Source organism: Micromys minutus (assembly GCF_963924665.1).
Source record: "Micromys minutus genome assembly, chromosome: 8".
NCBI classification, from domain to species: Eukaryota; Metazoa; Chordata; class Mammalia; order Rodentia; family Muridae; genus Micromys; species Micromys minutus.
In genome coordinates, this window is record NC_137977.1 from 47,111,013 (window position 1) to 47,131,354 (window position 20,342).

General features: G+C 49.8%; 2 protein-coding genes across 3 annotated transcripts; one reads left to right on the forward strand and one right to left on the reverse strand.

Moving 5' to 3' along the window:
- Nucleotides 1–392: 392 nt before the first annotated feature.
- On the forward strand, nucleotides 393–4,555 carry IL17B (interleukin 17B; the record flags this gene model as incomplete). Its single annotated transcript, XM_080920567.1, has 3 exons — nucleotides 393–428; nucleotides 2,221–2,510; nucleotides 4,324–4,555. The coding sequence occupies exons 1-3, from the start codon at nucleotides 408–410 to the stop codon at nucleotides 4,553–4,555; spliced, it is 543 nt and encodes a 180-aa protein (XP_080776693.1). The 5' UTR covers nucleotides 393–407.
- Nucleotides 4,556–9,825: 5,270 nt separating this feature from the next.
- Nucleotides 9,826–19,774, reverse strand: PCYOX1L (prenylcysteine oxidase 1 like). 2 transcript variants are annotated; one of them, XM_080920042.1, is made up of 6 exons: nucleotides 19,672–19,774; nucleotides 15,612–15,818; nucleotides 14,290–14,464; nucleotides 11,631–11,842; nucleotides 11,205–11,345; nucleotides 9,826–10,784 (listed from the first exon to the last, which is right to left on the reverse strand). In XM_080920042.1, exons 1-6 carry the CDS (start codon nucleotides 19,757–19,759, stop codon nucleotides 10,123–10,125), a joined length of 1,485 nt encoding a protein of 494 aa, XP_080776168.1. In that variant the 5' UTR covers nucleotides 19,760–19,774; the 3' UTR covers nucleotides 9,826–10,122. The 2 variants fall into 2 exon arrangements, with proteins under 2 accessions (XP_080776168.1, XP_080776169.1); XM_080920043.1 differs by lacking the exon at nucleotides 19,672–19,774 and adding an exon at nucleotides 15,446–15,487 and having other exon boundaries at nucleotides 15,612–15,739.
- Nucleotides 19,775–20,342: the final 568 nt, after the last annotated feature.

A 20,342-nucleotide genomic window follows, 5' to 3' on the forward strand; every position in this document is an offset into this window, starting at 1 on the left:
CCATCCCTCCTCCACCCTCATCCCCTTGCCATCCCCAAAGCAAACGAAGCTGATTGTCTCAACTGGCGCTGTGGGTGCTGGCTGGTCAGCCAGCCGCAGGCCACAAGCAGAGGTGCCATCAGCCAGGGCCCCACCAGACACACAGGACATTGTCCTTTGGTCAACAGCCCCTGGGCACCTCAGCCTGGCCTGCCCCCACACCCCTCACCGCCTGCCACTGTGCTAAGACACAGCCGGCTGGGGGCCCAAGGCTCCCAGCTGACAGTGAGCCCACCCACCCACACCCCCCAGCAGCCCCCTGTGGAGCTATAATTGCCTCGGTCCATCCTGTTGCTGCCATTCTCTCTCTACGGCATCTGGGGCTCCTGGCGGGTGGCAGCTGCAGGCCTGCTGCCTGACTTGATGGGATGGACTGGCCGCACAGCCTGGTACGTGGTGCTTCCCCACCCCACCTCCACCTTCTCTGTAAATGTTTCTTTCCCATTGATTAATGGCTGTTTGTGTTGGAATCTGCAGGGACCAGCTCTGTCCTCTCCTCCAAGCCCAGAGAGAAACAGAGCTTGGTCTTAGCCTGCAGTCATGGCCCAAGGCTAGGGCGCCAGTTCTGGAAACACTGAACCCCTTTCAGACAAAAGCAACCGGGGAGATCCGGACAGACTCAGGCACTAGGGTTTTTCCAGGCCCCGCTTCAGGACTCTGGGCAGAATAGGTGATCTTAGAAAGTCCTTCTGTCTTTGTTTCCCATCTGGAAACTGGGGGAAGGGCTGTTGAGTCTGCTCTGTGCTTCCCCTACAAGGTGAGTGTGTGGGAAGCGTCCCTGAGAAAGCCTGGAGTGAGGGAAGTCTTTCTGCAGCAGAATAGAGGACCAAAAGGAAGAATTTAGCATCCTGATTCACTGCTGCGGCGTTTATGCCAGCAAGTGGCTCTGCCAAGAGGGGCTATGCTGGAACTTGTTTCCAAGGATCCAGGCTTGCTGGGTAGCCTGGACAAAAACCAGTCCCAGTCCCTGTGGACTGAGAGGTTCAGAGAAGGCATTGACTCTGGTAAGACTCAGAAAGGTAGTGAGGAAAATCAGACAGGAATGGGGAAGGGAGGTTGGTGGTGGTGGTGGAGGAGGAGGAGGAGGAGGAGAGTTCGTGATCTGGAAATGGAGTCTCACAGGAACCATGCGCCAGCTTCATGTGGTGTTCCTTCTTCTCGCCCACTCTCTTTCAACTAATTTCCCTTCAGCTGTAAGCAGCTCCAAACCTCCTCTCAGTCTTCCACATCCCTGGAAGAGTTCAGGCTTCCTCCCTCTTATTCCACTGGATGAGTCTATAGAAAAACTGGGCCCAACCACCTTGCTGAACCAAGCCAAGGGTGAGCCCCAGCCTCCCTGCCCCCCACTTGTCATTCTTGGTACTTTTCCACCCCACCCCCACAATGGTCACAACTGAGTTTCAGGGCAGGCTGGGTAGTGGAATCTATTCTCTCTTCTTGTGTTCCAGGATGTCTGACACCGTGAAGATACAGACAGGAGGGGTAAATTGTGTGGGAAGGAGCTCTGTGCTCTCAGGGAGTCAGTGCCTTGGGGGTGTGGTACTTGGGGCAGCAAAGAGGATGTTAAAAAAAAAAAAATCGCAGGTCCAAGAACACTTTCAGATGTGCAAATGACATGTGGGTCATGACAACTCCAAGACATCCAGAAGTGATGCTGAGGCAGTGAACTTGAGCCCACAGCTGGGCAAGGTGTTAGAATGAAAATGCAAAAGGTAGATCTCTGGGGCAGAGGCCTGTGTAAAATTCCTCCCAAAGCAACAAGGAACTTGCTGAGCACAGGCACAGAGGAGTGGGGGAGGGGGGTTACAGGAGACCCCTGAGGGCCTCAGGAAGGACTTTAAGGGGAACATGATATTGTCAGATATGCTTCTCAATGGCTGCTGCTGGTCTGGCTGTGGTGAGCTGACTAGAAGCCAGATGGATTTGGGAAAGCCAGATAGACAGTAGGTGGTGGAGTTGTCCTGGGAAGCAACTGTGGTCTACAGATTGAGGAAGTAGGCTGCATAGGGGGATTTTCAAAAGATACCCTACTTCAAGATAGCTGTGGGGGGCAGTGCGGTGTTACCAGTGCCCAACACAAAGCAGGTGTCCATAGGCAGAGGCCTTTCTCTGTGACCTAACCCTGAGCTTTGGCCCAGAGAGACTTGGCTCTGGCCTTTGACCAGTATGCTTTTTCTCTAGCTCTTCCTTCTTGCCATCTCCATCTTCCTGGTGCCAAGCCAGCCCCGGAACACCAAAGGCAAAAGGAAGGGGCAAGGGAGGCCTGGCCCCTTGGCCCCTGGGCCTCACCAAGTGCCGCTGGACCTGGTGTCTCGAGTAAAGCCCTACGCTCGAATCGAAGAGTATGAAAGGAACCTTGGAGAGATGGTGGCCCAGCTGAGGAACAGCTCTGAGCCAGCCAAGAAGAAATGTGAAGTCAACCTGCAGCTGTGGCTGTCCAACAAGAGGAGCCTGTCTCCATGGGGATACAGGTAGGTCAGCTGGGCACAGGGGACACCTTTCCCACTGTCCCAAACACTGTGTTCAAGACCTTGGATTCAGATGAGCTTTGACCCCATGTCTGCCTCTTACCAACTATGAGGCTTTTTTAGTCAGTTGATTAGTTTTGCTGAGCCTCAGTTTCCCCGGCTGTCAATGGAAGTGAAGGCAGTACAAACTTCTTTGTAAGCTATTATAAACAGTGCTTTTTTTAAAATGGGGGTGGGGTTCCAAGGTATTTTGTCCAGCACAGTTAGACGCTGGCTGGTGAGGCTCACATCTTACACGCCAGATGGGTGCCTTCTTAATGTTTGCCTCAGAAGCACGTCAGCATTCCTGAGCTCACCCAGCCAAACTCCCTAGGACCAATTCCCAAGCCACAGTGTTTTTTACCTGTCTCTCCTGCTTACGGTGCACAGTCCCTGCTTTGATTTGGGAATCTCTCTGCTGCTCTGGGCTGCAGAAGCAATCGAGTCTGTTATGCCCATCATCACCCTCTAGGTCAGCATGCAGAAGGAGTCCAAGATACATGGGTTAAATGGAATAAAGAAATGGCTAATTCACTCACAAACTCAGTCCACAGCTCTCCCAGCAATGCTGCTAAGACCCTAGAATAGCCCTGTTTGCCAGAACATCCTTTAAGAAAGTCTGTGGTAGCCACGTGACCACTAAGACTAAAGGACTAGTATAGATAGAAACTCAAGTTGGCGTATGGAGCTGGTGGCTACTGTGTTGAGAGGTGTAGCCCTGGAATGTGACAGCAGGGCCAGTAAGGATTCTTCAGGTCACAGCTTGTTCCTACTTGGCTGTGCCAATGTGTCTGTCAGTCGGGGAGATTGTAAAACTGAAGGCTCATTCAGGAGGTTTCCAACTCACTTCCAAGAAGCTCCCAAGCAAAGCGAGGTGACTGAGGCCATAGGTTCCTGGGTTTAATCCTCTTACCTCTCTCACTCCTGTTTAACTGAGGAAGGAAGTCGAGACAAAGAAGCAAAGAAATTCTGGAACAATCCCCAGAAAGCTCTGTTTCTTTTGCTCCCCGGTGACTATCGGAAGTCTAGGACAGAAATGCTTATAACTTGGGATGTGTATAAAAACACAGCCCCCAGAATTCACAGCATGGAAGGAGAGAGCTGACTCCCAAAAGTTGTCCTCCAGTTCCTTGCAAGGTCTCCCCTGACTCAAACAAACCAACAATGGCTTGTTGAGCTGAGCCTGGTATAACTCCATCACTGGGAAGGTTGAGACAAAAGGATTGCAAGCAAGTCAGCCAGAGCTGCAAAACAAGACCAGCTCAAAAATGGAACAAAAGAAGAAAAAAAAAAAAAAAAAAAAAAAAAAAAAAGAGGACAGAAAGCAAAGAAAGAAACAAAAGAAATCCAAACCAAACCACAACACTCCAAAGCTTGTTGAATCTCCGAGGCTCAGTAACACAACAGAACACAGGCCTAGATTCTCTAGTAATGTATTTTCTACACCCATGCGTGCATGGTGTACATTTTATCTCTGTAGGTTAATTCCCACGACATAAAAATAGGTTAAAGAAGGAAAAAAGATGACACCCCCCACCCCCATATCCCCATCATATGTTTCTGGCTGAAAGGAGGAACCTGGTTTCAGACTCTGACTACCAGCGACTAACTTCCAGATTAAGTCTCTTTGAGAAGGAGGCGTTCAACACAAACCCCTTGTCATTAGCCCTAACCCTAACCCTAACCGCGCAGACCCCTTGGTGTTGGCATGGGCAGAGCCCTTTGTTGTTCCTCCTGGTGCTCACCCTGTTCTCTCCGGCCCACTTGCTCCCTGCAGCATCAACCACGACCCCAGCCGCATCCCTGCGGACTTGCCCGAGGCGCGGTGCCTATGTTTGGGTTGCGTGAACCCCTTCACCATGCAGGAGGACCGGACCATGGTGAGCGTGCCAGTGTTCAGCCAGGTGCCAGTGCGCCGCCGCCTCTGTCCGCAACCTCCGCGCCCTGGGCCCTGCCGCCAGCGTGTCGTCATGGAGACCATCGCTGTGGGTTGCACCTGCATCTTCTGAGCCACCAACCCCCAACCAGGTGGCTACTGCAACAATCCTCTCCCTCCCTGCACCCACTGTGACCCTCAAGGCTGATAAACAGTAAATGTTCTTTGTAAAGAAAGGCGTTGGGCTTGCTCCTTGTGACTAGGAAGCTAAAATTGTGTCGGAGTTGGAGATCCCTGGGACACAGATTCCAGATCAGCATGAGTGAGCATTTTCCAAGTTCTCCAACAGTGAACCAGGCTGTTAGAAAATGCCGTGCCGAGGATGTATGTAGTTCAGTTGGTAAGAGTGTCAGCACAAATGAAGGCTCAAGTTCCATCCCTAGCACTCTATAAACCCGATGGGGGTGGTCCACTGTGTATTCCCTGTGCTCTGGGCCAAAGACACCTTGGCTATGAGCAGAGCCTTGGATATACATGAGACTCTCAGGAAACAAACACTACTCTCATTTTTCTCATTTAAGATAGTGGCAGGCTTTCTTTGGGCTCTTAAGTCTGTGTAGCAGCTGGGTAATTGAAGCCTGGTTGTCTTAAGCAGATATGCTACCCAGCTAACTCAGTTACTAGGACTTTTAAGTTAGTAAGAAGAGGCTGGCTTCAGGCTCTGCAGCGACAAGCTAGGGCTCAGCCGCTCCTGGGTTTTTGTGGAGTTGACCCTTGTCACAGACTGGAAAGGTTACCCTCAGTCCCAGGATTCTTTGCGGAACAGACCTAACCTCCCCCAAAGGACCTCTGCTTGCCAAAAAGGCAAGAAAATATTCACAATCACTAGCGCGTGCACACACACACACACACACACACACACACACACAGAGAGCAATGTGTGTGTCAGCAGATGAACTCTGGCTTCGTTAAACACTCAAGAGTTGTAAGGCAAACTGGACGGGTCTTTCTTTTTTTTCCCTTTAGATCCAGCCACTTATCTGCAGTTGCTGAATGCATGTATCCTCAATATGTCAGTGTGAGTCAGCCATCTGGGAAGCTTGTTCAGCCAATGCTGGCCCCGGACACTCAGGTGCTGACTTAGCCGGGGCTTGCTATCTTTTCACTTGAGTGCAGTGACTTCTTTTAATTTCTGCCATTGTGAGTCTTGGTGGCTGTTTATGCTGCCATCTGTGACCAAACTCTGGGTCACAGCAAGACATTCTTTTGACCATCACAGGCAGTATAGAATGAGTTTCCTAAAGCCCCTACAGGTTTTGCGGTTTTGCCCCCCTGATGCTAACTCTTCCCCCTTGTAATCGAATCTCCCCCCCCACCCTCCCACCCCCCGCCTTCTAACCCTACAGCAAATCCCCAATCAGCTGTCCTGGGCTCTAAAAATACCCTGCCTCCCCCCAGGACAGCTGAGGGGCTTGGGCTATTTTCTGTGAGTGAGTTAGCATTTTGGAGTTACCCTCTGGGAAAGGGTCAACAGCCCCCTGCAGGAATGTTTCACTTGGTTGCTTGAGTTCCTATGCATCCAGCAGCTTCAATGTGCAGTGTTTTAATTGTCTAGTTCACAAAAAGCCAATGGTTAGGTATGTGCCTGTCTGTGCTGGAAAGTAACTTACCTTTTTTGGTATTGTTGTAGAGTGTATACTGGTTAAAATTACCCGGGGAAGTTTTGGCCTGATTCCAGACACATGGAAAATATGCTCCACGTGCCAGCTCATGCCGATCCCTTTAGCAGCCCTTCTGCAGGGGTTGCTTGTCTCTAAGACTCCCACAGATGCTATCCGGGTCTCTTGTGCCTCTAAATATGAGGCAATCAAACCCAGGCTTTATATATGCCAATTGAACTATAGATAGCCACCGAGCTACCTATTCACAAAACCCTGTGCTCTCTCGGTCCAAGGCTTTACTGGAAGTCACCTTAAGAGAAGCTGAGCTGCAGAAGTCCTGGGAGAGCACAGGTAGGGAAGGTAGGAGGGAGCCATCCTTAGAGGTGTGTCAGAATCTTGGCGACGCTTAGTATATACTTATTATGTGCGGATGGTGCTGGGTCCTCATCTGTGAAATGAGCAGATGAAATTTCACTATCAAGTTCTTTCCCGGTCTTTATAATTCTGTGACTTAAGCTGTAGCCACTTCTTAAAAACAGTGTAAGGCTGGAGAGATGGCTCAGTGGTTAAGACTGCTCTTCCAGAGGTCCTGAGTTCAAATCCCAGCAACCACATGGTGGCTCACAACCATCTGTAATGAGATCTGATGCCCTCATCTGGTGTGTCTGAAGAGAGCTACAGTGTACTTATATGTACTAAACAAATCTTTTTTAAAAGGTGTAATTTTCTTAACATTTAGAGAGAGAGACAGAAACAGAGAGAGGATGTGTGTATGAATTGCATACCACACATAGTTGTGAAATTCACTGAATTAATTCCTTTCACCCTGTGGGTCCTGGGATTGCACTGAAGTCTTCAGGCTTGGCAGCAAGTGTCTTAGCCCACTGAGCCATCTTGCTGGCCTGAAACTTGGCCTCTTCATGGGCTAAGGATAACTCAGGGACTGGGAAAAGTGAACTGAGACTGAATTCAGAAATGTACTTGGGTCTAAAGCTAAATACTTTTCCTGTTTTCCACTTGCCGTGAGAAATTACCAGTCTGTGAGGTAGTGGCCTCCTCTGCCTTGATGGTACACAGCACACTTACAGAAACACAACATGTAAATAAAGGCAGGCTTCGAGGGCCCTACCATCCGCCCCTAGCTTTCCTTAGTGCTGTTTCATGACTAGGTTAGGAACAAGGCATTCTTTTACATTCCACCCCAAAGGTTGGCCATCTTGGGTCATCTGCTGTAGAAAGTAGAACATCTGTGCAGTTTTATGTTTTTCTTTTTTCTTCTTGTCTCTTTTCCTTCCTTCCTTAATTTTCTTTTTCTCTGAGACAGAATTTAATGGACCCCAGGTTGGCTTCAAACTCACTATGTAGCCAAGGATGACCTTGAACTTCTGATCCTCCTGAATGCTGGGACTGCAAGCAGAAAAGACCGTGACTCTCCTCTCGGCTTCCTGCATACGAGGCAAGAACTCTACTCACTGAGATTAGCCTATGTGCAGGGTTAAGTGCTCCTTATACTGTATTGAGGACTATGGACCACAAGGGTGGTGCCTTTTCTGTTTTACTGGCTAGATTCACAAGCCCCTCTAAGGAGGGAGTGCTAGTTCTGACCTGAAAGGCTAAATTGGGCCCTGGGACCGGCTTTCCACTGTCTGGAATCTGTCCTGAAAGTGCTGTGATTATGAGTTGAAGCCCAATTTGAAGGTTTGGGCAAGCAAGCCTGAGGGCATTGGGAATGGGTCTGGATTAGAGCTGTTTTGGCCAGCCCATTGAGGCAAAGGAAGGCTTTGAGTGCAGCCAGCTTCAGCATGATGCCTCAGCCCAGCCCAGGACCTGCCCTGGGGTCTAAGCCATACCCTCCGTAGGGATCTGAAGGAGGGATGGTTAACAGAGTATGTTTTGCATTGTCTTTGGTCCTCTGACATACAAAGACAGTCTGAGCCATCTGACCATGGAAAGACACTATCACATGTTTTGACTGATGTCACTGAACTTGGAGACTGGGTGGTTGGGGGAGTACACAGTCTTAACATCTGGGTAAGATTCTGCTCCAGGGATTATATTACCAGAACCTGTTATTCTAAGAAAATCAGTTTACTCTGTTGTCCCCATTGCTAGATGGGTGTCTGAAGCCCAACCAATCAGCACTTGGCTCTTTCCTGGCCATGAGTGTTGGAGCAGGGCTGGTCTATATGGTCTGTTAGGAATTTGGCTCAGTGGCTGTGGAAGAACTTCCCAGGGGCTGGGGGTGCTGTTGACAACAGTCTTTGGTTGTTCCAGAAGAATCTGGGAATTTCCCAGTGCTCAGCATGTGGCCTCAAGCCATTTTGACCAGTTTTGTTTTTATTGTTCAGCAGTTTTCATTTGTTTCTCTACTTCAAACAAATTTGTCTTACTGGTGAGCCAGTCTTCCAGTCGTCCCAGCTTCTGTAACACCTGCCACTTGCAGATCCCTTGTGCCCTAAAGAGCATCTCTGCCCTGCCACTGCTGTCACCTGGTGGAGCTCCACTGCGTGGAAGGAGCCATTAGAGTGAAGCTCCAAGCCTGGGTTCTTTAAAACTTAGTGGAGACCTCAGACAAGTTATGTTCTCACTTATGTGGGGCTTTTGTCCTCCCTGCAGAAGGAAGCAGCCAGATGATTCTCAGGACTATCTGTTGGGCAAACCTCCACGCTAGAATCCTAGGGTGGTAATGTTTCCTGTGTGCATCCAAGCATCTCCCCTAAAACCCACCTTAGCAAATCTGAGTGGCGTGTGCATGTATCTATTTGCTTCTGTGTGGGCAGGCAGCCCATCCTGGCTATACTTATTCCTGTGCTCCCTCAGTAGAAAGGCCCAGATTCAAGGGAATGAAGACAAGTTTCACTTCACTGTTAAAATTTTTTTGGAGGGAGGGGGGTGGTGGTGGTGCTGAGACTTGAACCAGGGGCTTCACACATGCCAAACATAAGCCCTCCAGTGAGCTATGCCGGTACTCAATATCAATTTTTATCTATTTATTTAATGGTTCAGGGAGCCAACGTCAAGGCCTCCCAAATGCTAGGCCAGCACTCTCCTACTGAGCTACATCTCCAGCTCCAACCTACTGATCTTTATAGGTTATAGGAATTCTCTTTTAAGCTAGGGCTAGAGAAAACAGCATATTAAGCTCCTAAAAATCCCATCCCATGCCTCCTTTTGCCCAGCTAGGAGAAGGTTTTGGGAGTGAGGTAGGACCACTCCTTTGCATACGGATCCGTCACTTGACTCCTGTACCCTTGCATAAAGAGATGGCCAGTATCTCCAGGGGATGTCAAAAGCGTCCCTTCTTCTGACCAGTTATTTCTATTTGTAATGATTGACAAGCAGCCCAGAGCTCTACTGAAGGGGGTGATGGGTAAATGTCCCTCAGGTCAGATCGGGTTGGATCAAGTCGCAAGTGTGGAGATGGGTGTCTAAGGACGTTCTGAACTACAGCCCACTCCAAACAGCCCATCCAAACGCTTCTTCTCTGATCTTGCCTTCTGCTTTTAGTAGCTGGTTGTAAACATTTTACTGCAAGGCTGTGCATTTTGGGAAGTTGGGAATGGAAGACAGAAATGAAATTAAACCGAGTTCTCTGCTCTATACCCCTTCTGGTGAAAAAATGAAGCCAGAAGTGAGTGGCTTAGAGGATAAATTTTTAATTTCTTCTTGAAAAGCAGTAACAAAAAACAAAACAAAAACAAAAAACCCCAAAATACCAACAACCAAAGTAAAACCCAAACTCCAGAAAGTAAAAGAAAAAAAAAAAAAAAAAAAAAAAAAACCAAAACCCCAAAACACTGACTTGAATTTGCTTCCCTTTTCTTAAGCTCTCCCTCATAAAACAAAAAAAGGCAACCCTCTAAGAGGATCCTTAGATAAGCAGACAGTAGATCACCTGGATCCACACGGGGGAACCTGCTCAATACATGAGGGCAGAGAAAGCCACGTGGCCCATGAATGTGGCCTAGCCAGTCCTGTGCTGCTGGGGTGGCCTCCATCTTCAGTGTGGGACAGAGTTCCTGGGCTCTCCTTGGAGCCCTCACAGTTCAGTCTTGACCTTATGGATTAAGTCCTTTTGGTCAATCTTGTCCAGGTCCTGGTACCAGCGGTTATAAGCCAACAAAGCCACATTCTTAGCAGCTACAGCTGTCACCTCCACGGAGCTGGCTGCCCACTCCAAGGCGTTGAGGTAGAAGAGCTGGTCATGGAGTGCGAACTTTGGGAGGGTGTGGCGGGAGCCGTAGAGGGGGTGGGCCTGCCACTCCGCTGTCTGGACTGAGTAATAGGAACGGAAGAGGGTCTTCAGTTCCGTCCGGAAGAGGGGCTTCGGGGACTGCACTCGCCACACTGCAGCCTCCTGGGGTTGCTTCCGCCGGAAGCTGGCTGAGATGTTGACAGGACAGATGTTGTCCAGAGTGCAGAAGAAGCTCGGGAAGTCTGTGGTGAGTATGCTGGAGAAGGGGAAAAGCTTAGGGTCGGGGAAACCGAAGTAGGAAGAGTTGAGGTAGCCATGGACCAGGGAGACCACTGTGGGCTGGAAAGAGCCCTGAATGTCATCAATGGGTGGAGTAAAACCTTCAAAGGTGATGTTGTTGCTGCTGTTGTCCAGGTGCAGGGGTGTGGCGATGACCACGATGTCGTAGAAGTCAGAGCTGTTGCCCTTGTCACTCTCGTACCCCACCTGGTACAGGGCTTTCCCTTCTAGCAGGAGAGAACATAAACGTTCATTTATACCCACCCACCTTTCCTCTGGGACCCAGCACTGGGGGTGCAGTGAGAATCTGGTGACAGGGGCACTGGGCTGTCTCCTGTCCGTATTGATGCGGCTGCTGGGTGAGCCCTGATCGGATTGTTAGAAAGCCCAAGCCCTTCCTCTGGTTCTGCTGCTGACTGGCTGGGGTAAGGATGTCGCTTGAATTCTCAGTGCTCAGAGGAATTAGATACATGGAAGGAAGCGTCCTAGCTCTTTCAGTGAACCAAACAGTGCCCTCTAGTGTTGATAGGCCTTCCACTGATTTTCTGAAAAAATACTTCCTACATGGACCAGTAGGTTGAGGCACAGAAGAGAAAGAAGGGCTGGCTAGGAAAGGTGTAGACATAACTTCTGCTCCGTTCACGTACCTGTACTGTGCAGGGTCACAGAGGTCACTGTAGCATGGATCACGGTGGCCTTGGCGAGCTTCAGCAAACCAGAACAAACCAGCTTGTTGCCCCCTTCTACGGACCACAGGTTGCCCTGAGCCCCAGCTAGTGACATGGCTCCTGGGAGAGAGAGGAGAGATCTTGGGCCTTCATCCCAGGACAAAACTCCTCCCAACCATGAGCATGGATAGCCAACATTAAATACAATGTGATTTTGAAATTAAAAACATAAAGAAGGAAGGAAGGAAAGAAGGAAGGAAGGGGGGAAGGAAGGAAGGAAAGAAGGAAGGAAGGAAGGAAGGAAGGAAGGAAGGAAGAGAATGAGGATAACGATAAAAAGCCAGAAGGTTTTCATGGGACCCAGCTTGTTCTAAGTGTATGGGTAGGAAGGACACGCACACTCACCAGCAAAGGCGGGCATTGATGCCGACTGGCCATAGCTGGCCCGTAGCACAGCAGAGACGACATCATCAATAAAGCGCTGTGTGACGCCCACATGGAGCAGGGACTCAGCCACGGAACGCTGGGTCATGTTGACAAAGGTGGCTTCCCCCAGTGAGTAGAGCAGCTCTTCCACACCCGAGAAGGCATAGCCGTGTGCCTGGTACTTGTAGATCCTAGGAGAAGGAAGAGGCTGGAGCCCTGTGCAGGAAAGCTTTTGGGCTGACCACCCATCCTCCTGTAGGCCTGCCACTCCATCCCTTTGGCCTAGGGATGTCTGTACTAGTTTATATTAGGCTTGTCTGTATCTCATCACTGGTGGCCAGAGACAGTGCAGAGATAAAGACACACAGTCCAGGATCCCACAGGACCTGGCTTCCTAGTGTGGCTCTGCTGGATGACAATTATGTCACACTTCCTGCCTCAGGTGCTGATATGTCTCTGAACACAAGTGGATTTTGTTTTTCTAGCGTTAAATCTGCTCTGGCTTCAAGGACCAAGCTGGATTGATGGCAATAGCCTCATGCCACTACTGCCCTCCCCTCTGGCTTGATCTCACTTGCTCAGAGCTCCTGTCTTATCCCTCCTCCATTCACCCCCCTCCCCGCCCCCCACTCACTAGCACAGATAGGAACCACATGCTGATACAATTCTGAACTAGCTTGCCTTTGAATGGCTTGGCTTTCCACTGGGCCACTAGACAGCAGTATCGAGAGGGTGGATAGGAGTAAGGGACCAGAAGACAGGTAGAACTTGCTTCCACAATAGGGAACAATCAGCATGGCAGGGTTACTTAAAACTAACAAGAGAGAAAAGTCATGGAAGAAAAGAGGGGGTGGAACATGACTGTGTACATGGCAGAAGTAATGCAGTCCCAGGACTTGGAGGGTGAGACAGGAGGATTGTGAGTTTGAGGCCAGGCTGGACTACAGAGTGAGACTTTGTGTCAAGCAAAAGCAGAAAAGTTATAAAAAGGAAAAAAAAAAAAGCTCGGTAGTGGGGAGTAGGGTCGTGAAGTAGTCTTATGGGCATGCCATGGGCACAACTCACAGCAACTGTGGCTGTCTACACGGAGCCCTATAAACCTTCGGTCACAGATGGGGAGGAGCTCACGGAACCCCAGTCTACCCTAGGAAGCTAAAGGCAAGTCAGGGCTGCTGGAGAAAAGGACGTTACTGTCTTCACTAGAAAAACCTATTCTCCAGAGGACAGCTCCACACCAATCCCCTTGTGAGCAGCCCTGGTTAAACAGTGGATGTCAAAGCAAACACAAAAACAAGGCAGAAGACACAAACGTGGGACAAAGACATGGTAGGAGTGTGAGAGAGGCCAGTAAGAGAGGGAGGAGGAGGGAAGGAGGGAAGAGGTAGGAGGGAGTAGGGAAGAGGGAAGAGGAAGGAGGGAGTAGGGAAGAAGGAAGAGGAAGGAGGGAAGAGGAAGGAGGGAAGAGGAAGAAGGAAGGAGGGAAGAGGAAGGAGGGAGAAGGAAAAAGGAAGGAGGGAAGAAGGAAGAAGGGAGGAGGGAAGAGGGAGGAGAGGGGAGGAGGAGGAAGGATTGTGGCCAGAATGCATTACATACATGTGTAAAATTATCAAAGAATAAAGTAATTTAAAAAGGAAGAAGAAAGAGACAGCAGAAGTGCAGCATCTCCGGGGGACATCTTGAGAATGTCAGAAAGGCATGTCACCTTGCATGGCCTAACCATAGAGTGGAAAGGGTGTGGAGGAGGGCGGAGAGGGACACAGCTGGGCATCTGACACTGAAGAGGGTCAGTGATGAGGCCAGGAGGGCAGCCTCTCCTCAGGGATCCAGGAAGCAGGGGGCTTACAGAAAAGGCGTGGCTGCTTGGCGTGTGAGTACAAAGTGGGTTCAGACCACTTGTCCCTGGTGTCTAGAGGTAATAGGAAGGGGCTGGCACTCAAGAGGAAAGAAAAGAGATTGTTTTAGACCAGTGGTTCTCAACCTGTGGGTTGTGACCCCTTTGGCATATCAGATACCCTGCATATTAGATATTGACATTAAGATCCATAACAGTAGCAAAAATGTGGTAGCGACCAAAATAATCGTATGGTTCGGGCTCACCCCACGAGGAACCGTAATAAAGGGTCGTACCATTAGAAAGGTGAAGAGCCACTGTTCTAGAGAGACAAAAAAGTGGAAACAGCAAGCTTGCCAGCGAGTGACCCCAGGTTGCATATAGCCTGCATAAGTGTTTTGTGTGGGTCACAAAACCAACTGGAGATAACACTGAAAAGTTGGAAATTTTCATGACACGATTCATTGTGGCTGGCCATGGGCGCGCTGCAGCTGGCTGCCTCAGATGACCTTACTCTGCCTCCCTGCCCTCTTCCACCCCAGCACCTCACACACACACACACACACACATGCTGCATCTCTGCCTTCTTAAGTCTCTGAGTTTGCAACCCGTGCTTCAGAACTTTGGTAGGAAGGAAGAGTGGAGATTAGTAAGACATGGCAGGGAGCTGCTCTACACACTCCTCAGGCTGGGGCTTGCTCTGAGCCTGCACTGAATTGTGCCAGGGCCCTGGGATTTACCTTCCCTTCCCTTTCACACTTTCCAACCATATCAATTCCTGCCTAAGAGTGTCCCTGGTCTCCTTACCTCATGAACTTCTCCATGACTTCTTCCACCCACATCTGCAGCCGCAGGAAGCTGATGCCATAGTACCACCAGAGGCGGAAGAGGTTTAGCAGGTACCAGTCGGTTTCCTCCAGCACAAAATGTTCTCCTCCGAAGATGGCGCTCCTGCCCACCACCTCGCGTCGCTGTCTCAGGCCTGCGGGAGACCAGCAGCCCCCTCAGCTCCCCTTCGAGGATCCCAGGAGGCCCAAGCAGTGCCTTGAGTTTTGAGCTGGGGCCTTCCTGATACAAATGGCTAGAACTGTCTTTTGTTCCTATATGTTACTTGTCTGTAAGCAGCACGCTAATGAATACACACAAAGAAAGTTTGCTCTTCCTAGTGAATACGGAAATGAAGATGAAAACAACACCATTCTGTATTTCTCTCAACAGCGATCTGTTTAGCCAAAAGTGGGGGAAAGGCTACCATTCAAGAATGTCTAAAGGCTGTTGTGACAGGGCTGGCTTTGAGATGGGGCCCTGACCTCACATGAGTTCTAGCTTCTCAGCATTCCAAAGGACACTCAACTCATGAATATGTATGTATATGGCCATGATTCAGTCCCTCCCTACCCCCCCCCCCCCCCCCCGACATAACATACACTATACTCCTCAACAGCATCCTGTGTCCTGGATAGTCTGTGTGCTTACATGACACTGTGCTTGATCCCAAGTACAGAGAGGGTGGGCAGAGAGGACATGTCAACCTTGTGCTTTGGCAGACCCTGATGTGGTGAGTGAATTTGCATGTACCCACTTTGTGTATCTACAAGATCCTGCAGGACCACTTCTGAGAGCTGGGACTTCTTGAGCAAACAGGGTGTGTATTTGGAGTTTAGATGGTGCTGGCGTTGAGTCCCAGCTTTATTACCTATATAGCATTGTGGTCTCAGCTGAAGTATGTTAATGGTTTGAGCTCCAGTCTCTTTAGAGCAAGATCTGTCTCATCCTGAAGGCTGGTAGGGTTTGAGGTCACTGTCTACATACTACCTAGCAGAGCACCAGGTATCTGGTGTGCAACAGGACGTGGACACTGATGTAATTGTATAATTAAGAGGCAGTCAGCTGAAAGGGAAAGACTGGTCTGGAAGTCAAACCTGAGTTCTAATCCCGGCTCTGCAACTAACTCACTGTGTACCTCAGGCAAGTTCTTTCCCCTCTCTGGTCTCAGCTGCTCCATCTGTAAAATGAGGAGATTGAGCTAAATGACTCTCTGACCTTAAGGGTCTGGGGGACGTCTGGGCCCCCTGGAGCACGAGGCACCAGGCACTGGAGCCCCCCCCCCCCCCGTGATGGGCACTCACCCAGGAGCTTGACGAAGTCCTGCATGTGGAGGCTCAGAGAGTGAAAGGAGGCGGCCCCACTCTCGTAGTTCTGCTTGTTGACCGAGATGGTGGCCAGGCGGCCACCTACAGTCCCTTTTTCATAGACGACAATTTGCACTCGAGGTCCAAAGTGTTGCTGAAGGAAATGGGCCACAGCAGAGCCCCCAATCCCAGCTCCAATAACAGCTGTCAGCAAGTCCAAACAAGGCACAAGAGAGAGGCTGGTTACTTTTACACCACTCTGTGCAGAGAACAGGCTCCTGGGCCTTGTGCTTAGCAGGCTTATGAGATTTCAAAGGGGTAATTTCGGCCTGAGTTTTAAGACACTCTAAGCCCAACAATTAAAGGGCTGCCCTCACCTCTTGTATCTACTACCACCCTCAGCAGACAAAGGAAGACCCTAGCAGAAGAGGAGAGAATCTCAAAATTCAGAATGTTCTAAAATATTCGATTGAGCCAGGCAGTGGTGGTGCACACCTTTAATCTCAGCACTTGTGGGGTGGGGATGGGGTAGAGGCAGATGAATCTTTGAGTTTGAGGCCAGCCTGAGTGAGTTCCAGGACAGCCATGGTTATGTGAAGAAACTCCTTGAAAATAAGCAGACAAATAAAACAATGAGAGAGAGGGAGAGGGAGAAAGTGGGCCAACCAGATGATTCCATGTAGAGGCTCCTGCTGACCCAAAGTTTGGTCCCTAGAACCTATGTAGTAGAAGGAGAGAATTAACTTCTGCAAGTTGTCCCCCGATCTTCACACAAGTGCCATGAAATGCACTCCACACAAGTACGCCCTCTCCATATATATCAATCAATCAATGTTTTTAAAAAATCAGATAATAAATTTAGATTTTTATACAATTCCCCATCTCCTCCATTTTGCTTATTTCAGAATTAACTGGTGAAAAGTTACTGACCAAACACTTCTGTTGGTGGCTGGAAACCATTCCTTAGCTCAGGATCAGCACACTACAGCCCAAAGGTCAAAATCAAAGTCCAGGCTTGTTTTAGAAGTTTTACAGGCGTAGGTCTTCCTTCCTCCCCCCACCTTTTGTGTGTGTGTGTATGTGTGTGTGTGTGTGAGACAAGCTCTTCCTATATAGACCAGGCTGGCCTCCAATTCATAGAGATCTGCCTGCCTCTACCTCCCCAGTGCTGGGGTTAAAGGTATGAGTCACTAAGCCTGGCTGGTCTTGTCTTTCTTGAGATAGGTCTCACCATGCTGCTCAGGTGGGCTTTGAACTCCTACACTCAGGTGAGCCTCCTTCTCAGTCTCCTGATGCTGTTGACACCTGCCAATAAAGCCTGCACCCTTTCTCTTACCTACTGTCATGATAACCTTCAAAACCCCAAATATTTACTCTTTGGTTCTCTATAAGCAAAGTGTGTCAACCTTTGGTTAAAGTCCAACCTACCACCTGATGCTGCTGGGAACCACTGTCTAGACAGGAGTCAACAAGCAGCCCCGAGGGAGGAGGGAGAACTTGTTATGAAACCCTTGGGCTGGGCTGTTGCCTTCCCTGCAATTCTGTCTGTCCTCTATTTGAAGCACTGCTTTCCTCCCACTGACAGCCCAGTATTACTACCCAGTCAGGCAAGAAGAGAACGACTCTCTAAAACTCAGAGCCACCTTCTAGGGAGAGGCAGGGATCTCTCACAAATATACCAGCAGCAGCTCTGCCTTTGCCACAGCAAACTCAAAAGGTCTGAGGACAGGGAGGAAGCAGGGTTATTCTGTTCCCAGACCCTGGCAGGTAGCAAACTCCACCAATTGTCTGTTGCAATGTTGAAATAACCAACTCCTTTTCCTCAGTCCTTAAGACTGAGTCACGCCTTTAATCTCAGCACCTGGGAGGCAGTGGCAGGCAGCTGTCTGAGCTCTGAGGCCAGTCTAGTCTACAGAGTTCCAGGACAGCTAAGGCCACACAGAGAAACCCTGTCTCAAAAACAAACAAACAAACAAACAAACAAGTCACTTCCAGAAATACCCTAGCTTTTTCTTAACCTCTTTGCTCTCTCCCTTCCTCTTGAGAGTCCCAAATTAACCATTTTCTCCAAAGCAATGTTCATTTCAGAGTCTGGGGGTGTCACTCAACTCCAAGTCTCCCAGGCTATGAGTAAGATGTCACACCACTGTGAACAGGCTTATGTAATATACATAACATTGTTTGTCCTATAAGTTATACCAAGGCTCAAAAATGAACCAAAGATGGCTGGAGAGATGGCTCAGGAGCACTGACTGCTCTTTCAGAGGTTCTGAGTTCAACCACATGGTGGCTCACAACCATCTGTAATGAGATCTGATGCCCTCTTCCGGTGTGTCTGAAGACAGCTACAGTGCACTTACATATAATAAATAAATAAATCTTAAAAAAAAAATAGAGATGAACCAAAGAGGGTTTTGGTTCCCAGGAGCCTAAGCAGCCAATGGGCAGAGACAGTCAGCTAGAACAATCCATAACCAAGTAGGACCACAGGCTTTCAGGGTATCCTGAGGAAAACTTGCATGGCTGCGAGAGCAGAAAGGACAGCGTGAGCAGGCCATCAGGGACACTCTAAAGGGTCCTAGAGCCACCCAGAAGCATTGAGATAAAACCCTGCTGGAGACCGAGGATTACGCCCTCAGACAGGAAGCACCCTCTCCTTCCTCCTTTCTAGGCACAGTCCAAATCACCAAGGGGTTGAAGACATTCAGATTGAACGACTAAAGGGCAGCTTGTCACCAACAGGGAAGGACTTGAGTGAGGTGTGTCTGGAGACAAGCTGGGGATGCAAGCTTCGGAATCCCCATTTGGTTTTGCTGGGAAATGAGTACTGTACATCCCTGGTCCCTGCCCTCCCAACTCTTCATTATCCTGCCAAGTCTGCAAAGTCAACCTCCACTAGGCCTTCTCTTAATACCCAACCCCCATGATTCTTTCTTTCATGGACTCTCAGACATAAATCGATCTCCAGTATGCTTTGGTCAGCTTTAACCCTTTGTGGCCTGTTGGGAGTTTTCTGACACAATTAGACTTTAGAATTCTACTGGTCCAGGCAAGTCTATGATGACCGAAGGCACTCCCACCTGCTCGCCCACAATTAGAAGCTGAGCATTTTTGGTTGGAGGAATTCACATACAAAGAGCTCTGAGAATCTCTGAGTCATGCAGAGTGAAAACAAAACAAAAAAGTTGTCAACAAACGCACAACTAGTGACCACGACTACACAACAGCGTATTTAGTGAGTTGTCCTGTGCAAGTGAAATGCACCGAAATGTAAGTGGTGTTAATATCAAATGTCAAGAGTGGGTGGCGGGCACGTGGACGAGATTGTAAAATTCTTTCAACTTTGCCGTATGCCTGAGGAACTTCGGAATGAATGTTGGGGGGAACCACACAAATAATAGTTGAAAAAAAATTGTCATTAAGAGTTCTCTATATTGGGCTGCAGAGCTGGGCAGTAGTGCTTGCCTAGCTTGCCTGAGGGGGAAAAGTTCCCCACTCTGTCACTCAACAAATCCACCCCCAGCAACCTATTGTTCTGTCCTGTGCAGGGGACTGCCTTCTACAGACCGGAAGTTCTGGTTAAATGTCACTCTTCCAAAACCTTTTTAAGTGCTGGTAGAACCTGCCAAGCGCTCTCCGGACACGGAACTTTCACATCCTAAGGAAGGGCCTCTGGTCCTGCAGGAACCACAGTCAGAGCCTCTGCTACACACAAGGCCCTCAGCGGACCTCTGGGAACGCCACCGCCCGCCCTGCTTCTGTCTTGTCACCCGAGAGCTTCTCTAGAGCAAATGTGCAGTGACCATGTGCTTTGCAGACAGCAAGCCGTCAGTGGCTATTACAACCCAGGCCTCCTCCTCCGCAGGTGGCCTTCACCTTTTGCTCAAGCCACCCTCGCCATCACCTCCTCCCCAATGCACTTTTCTTCCGCGCTCAGCAGCCCCTAACCTCTCCTACAGCCGGTTCATCTCCGGAGCAGCCCTCCCCTACCCCCGGTCAGCTGCGAACCCTTTTCCCGCCCGTCCTCAGTGAGCACCCCACCGCATCCTTCCCGCACCGATTTTCCCCGGAGGTGCGTCTCCGCCTGCAGCTGCGGCGGTGAGGAGTGTGGCCAGCACGGCGAGCAGCGGGGCAGCGCGGGCCATGGCGGGTGGTGACCGGGCGGCACGCTGCAGATCGGCCTCTAGCGGTTGGCGCTCGACTGTGCGCCCCGCCCTGGCGCCCCACTGGCGATCCGGCCTAGCCGGCTGGCTGGTCTCTGTCTTTCATTGGTCGAGCAACCGTCCTTCTGCAGTACGAAGTCCTCATTAGCTACATCTGTCTCAGAGAGAGCTCAGTCATTGGTAGCGCCCCTGTCCCTCCTCCTTGGATGCGGGTTCTTCATTGGTTGGCTCATTCTGCTCAGGCGCAGGTGTGCCACTTTGGATCTCAACATCAGGACCAGGGCCCAGCTGCAGAAAGATGCACAGAAGGGAGTCCAACCTGCTTTGTGATGTCCCTTCTCTATGTCTGTTTCCAGGGAACAGAATAATCTGCGCTCTATCTTTCTAGGTTGTGATGATCACGTGAGATATCAGAGGGGGAAGTCCTTTGGGGGCTTGTCTTTCCAGTGCTGTAAATTGTTGACCAAGCTGGCGACCTGCGTGACTAGACGTGCTAGCATGTGCTGAGACAAGCGGGTCTGCGTTAGATCCTGAATTTTTAGTATTTCCTTCCAGTTTCAACATT

What these genes read in the sequence shown, in the direction of transcription:
- PCYOX1L (XM_080920042.1), bottom strand. Translation starts at nt 19,759, where the DNA reads ATGGCCCGCGCTGCCCCGCTGCTCGCCGTGCTGGCCACACTCCTCACC. An exon ending in GGACTTCGTCAAGCTCCTGG is followed by an intron (nt 14,465 to 15,611) that starts GTGAGTGCCCAT and finishes GGTCTCCCGCAG; the next exon opens with GCCTGAGACAGCGACGCGAG. An exon ending in TGTGACCCTGCACAGTACAG is followed by an intron (nt 10,785 to 11,204) that starts GTACGTGAACGG and finishes CTCTCCTGCTAG; the next exon opens with AAGGGAAAGCCCTGTACCAG.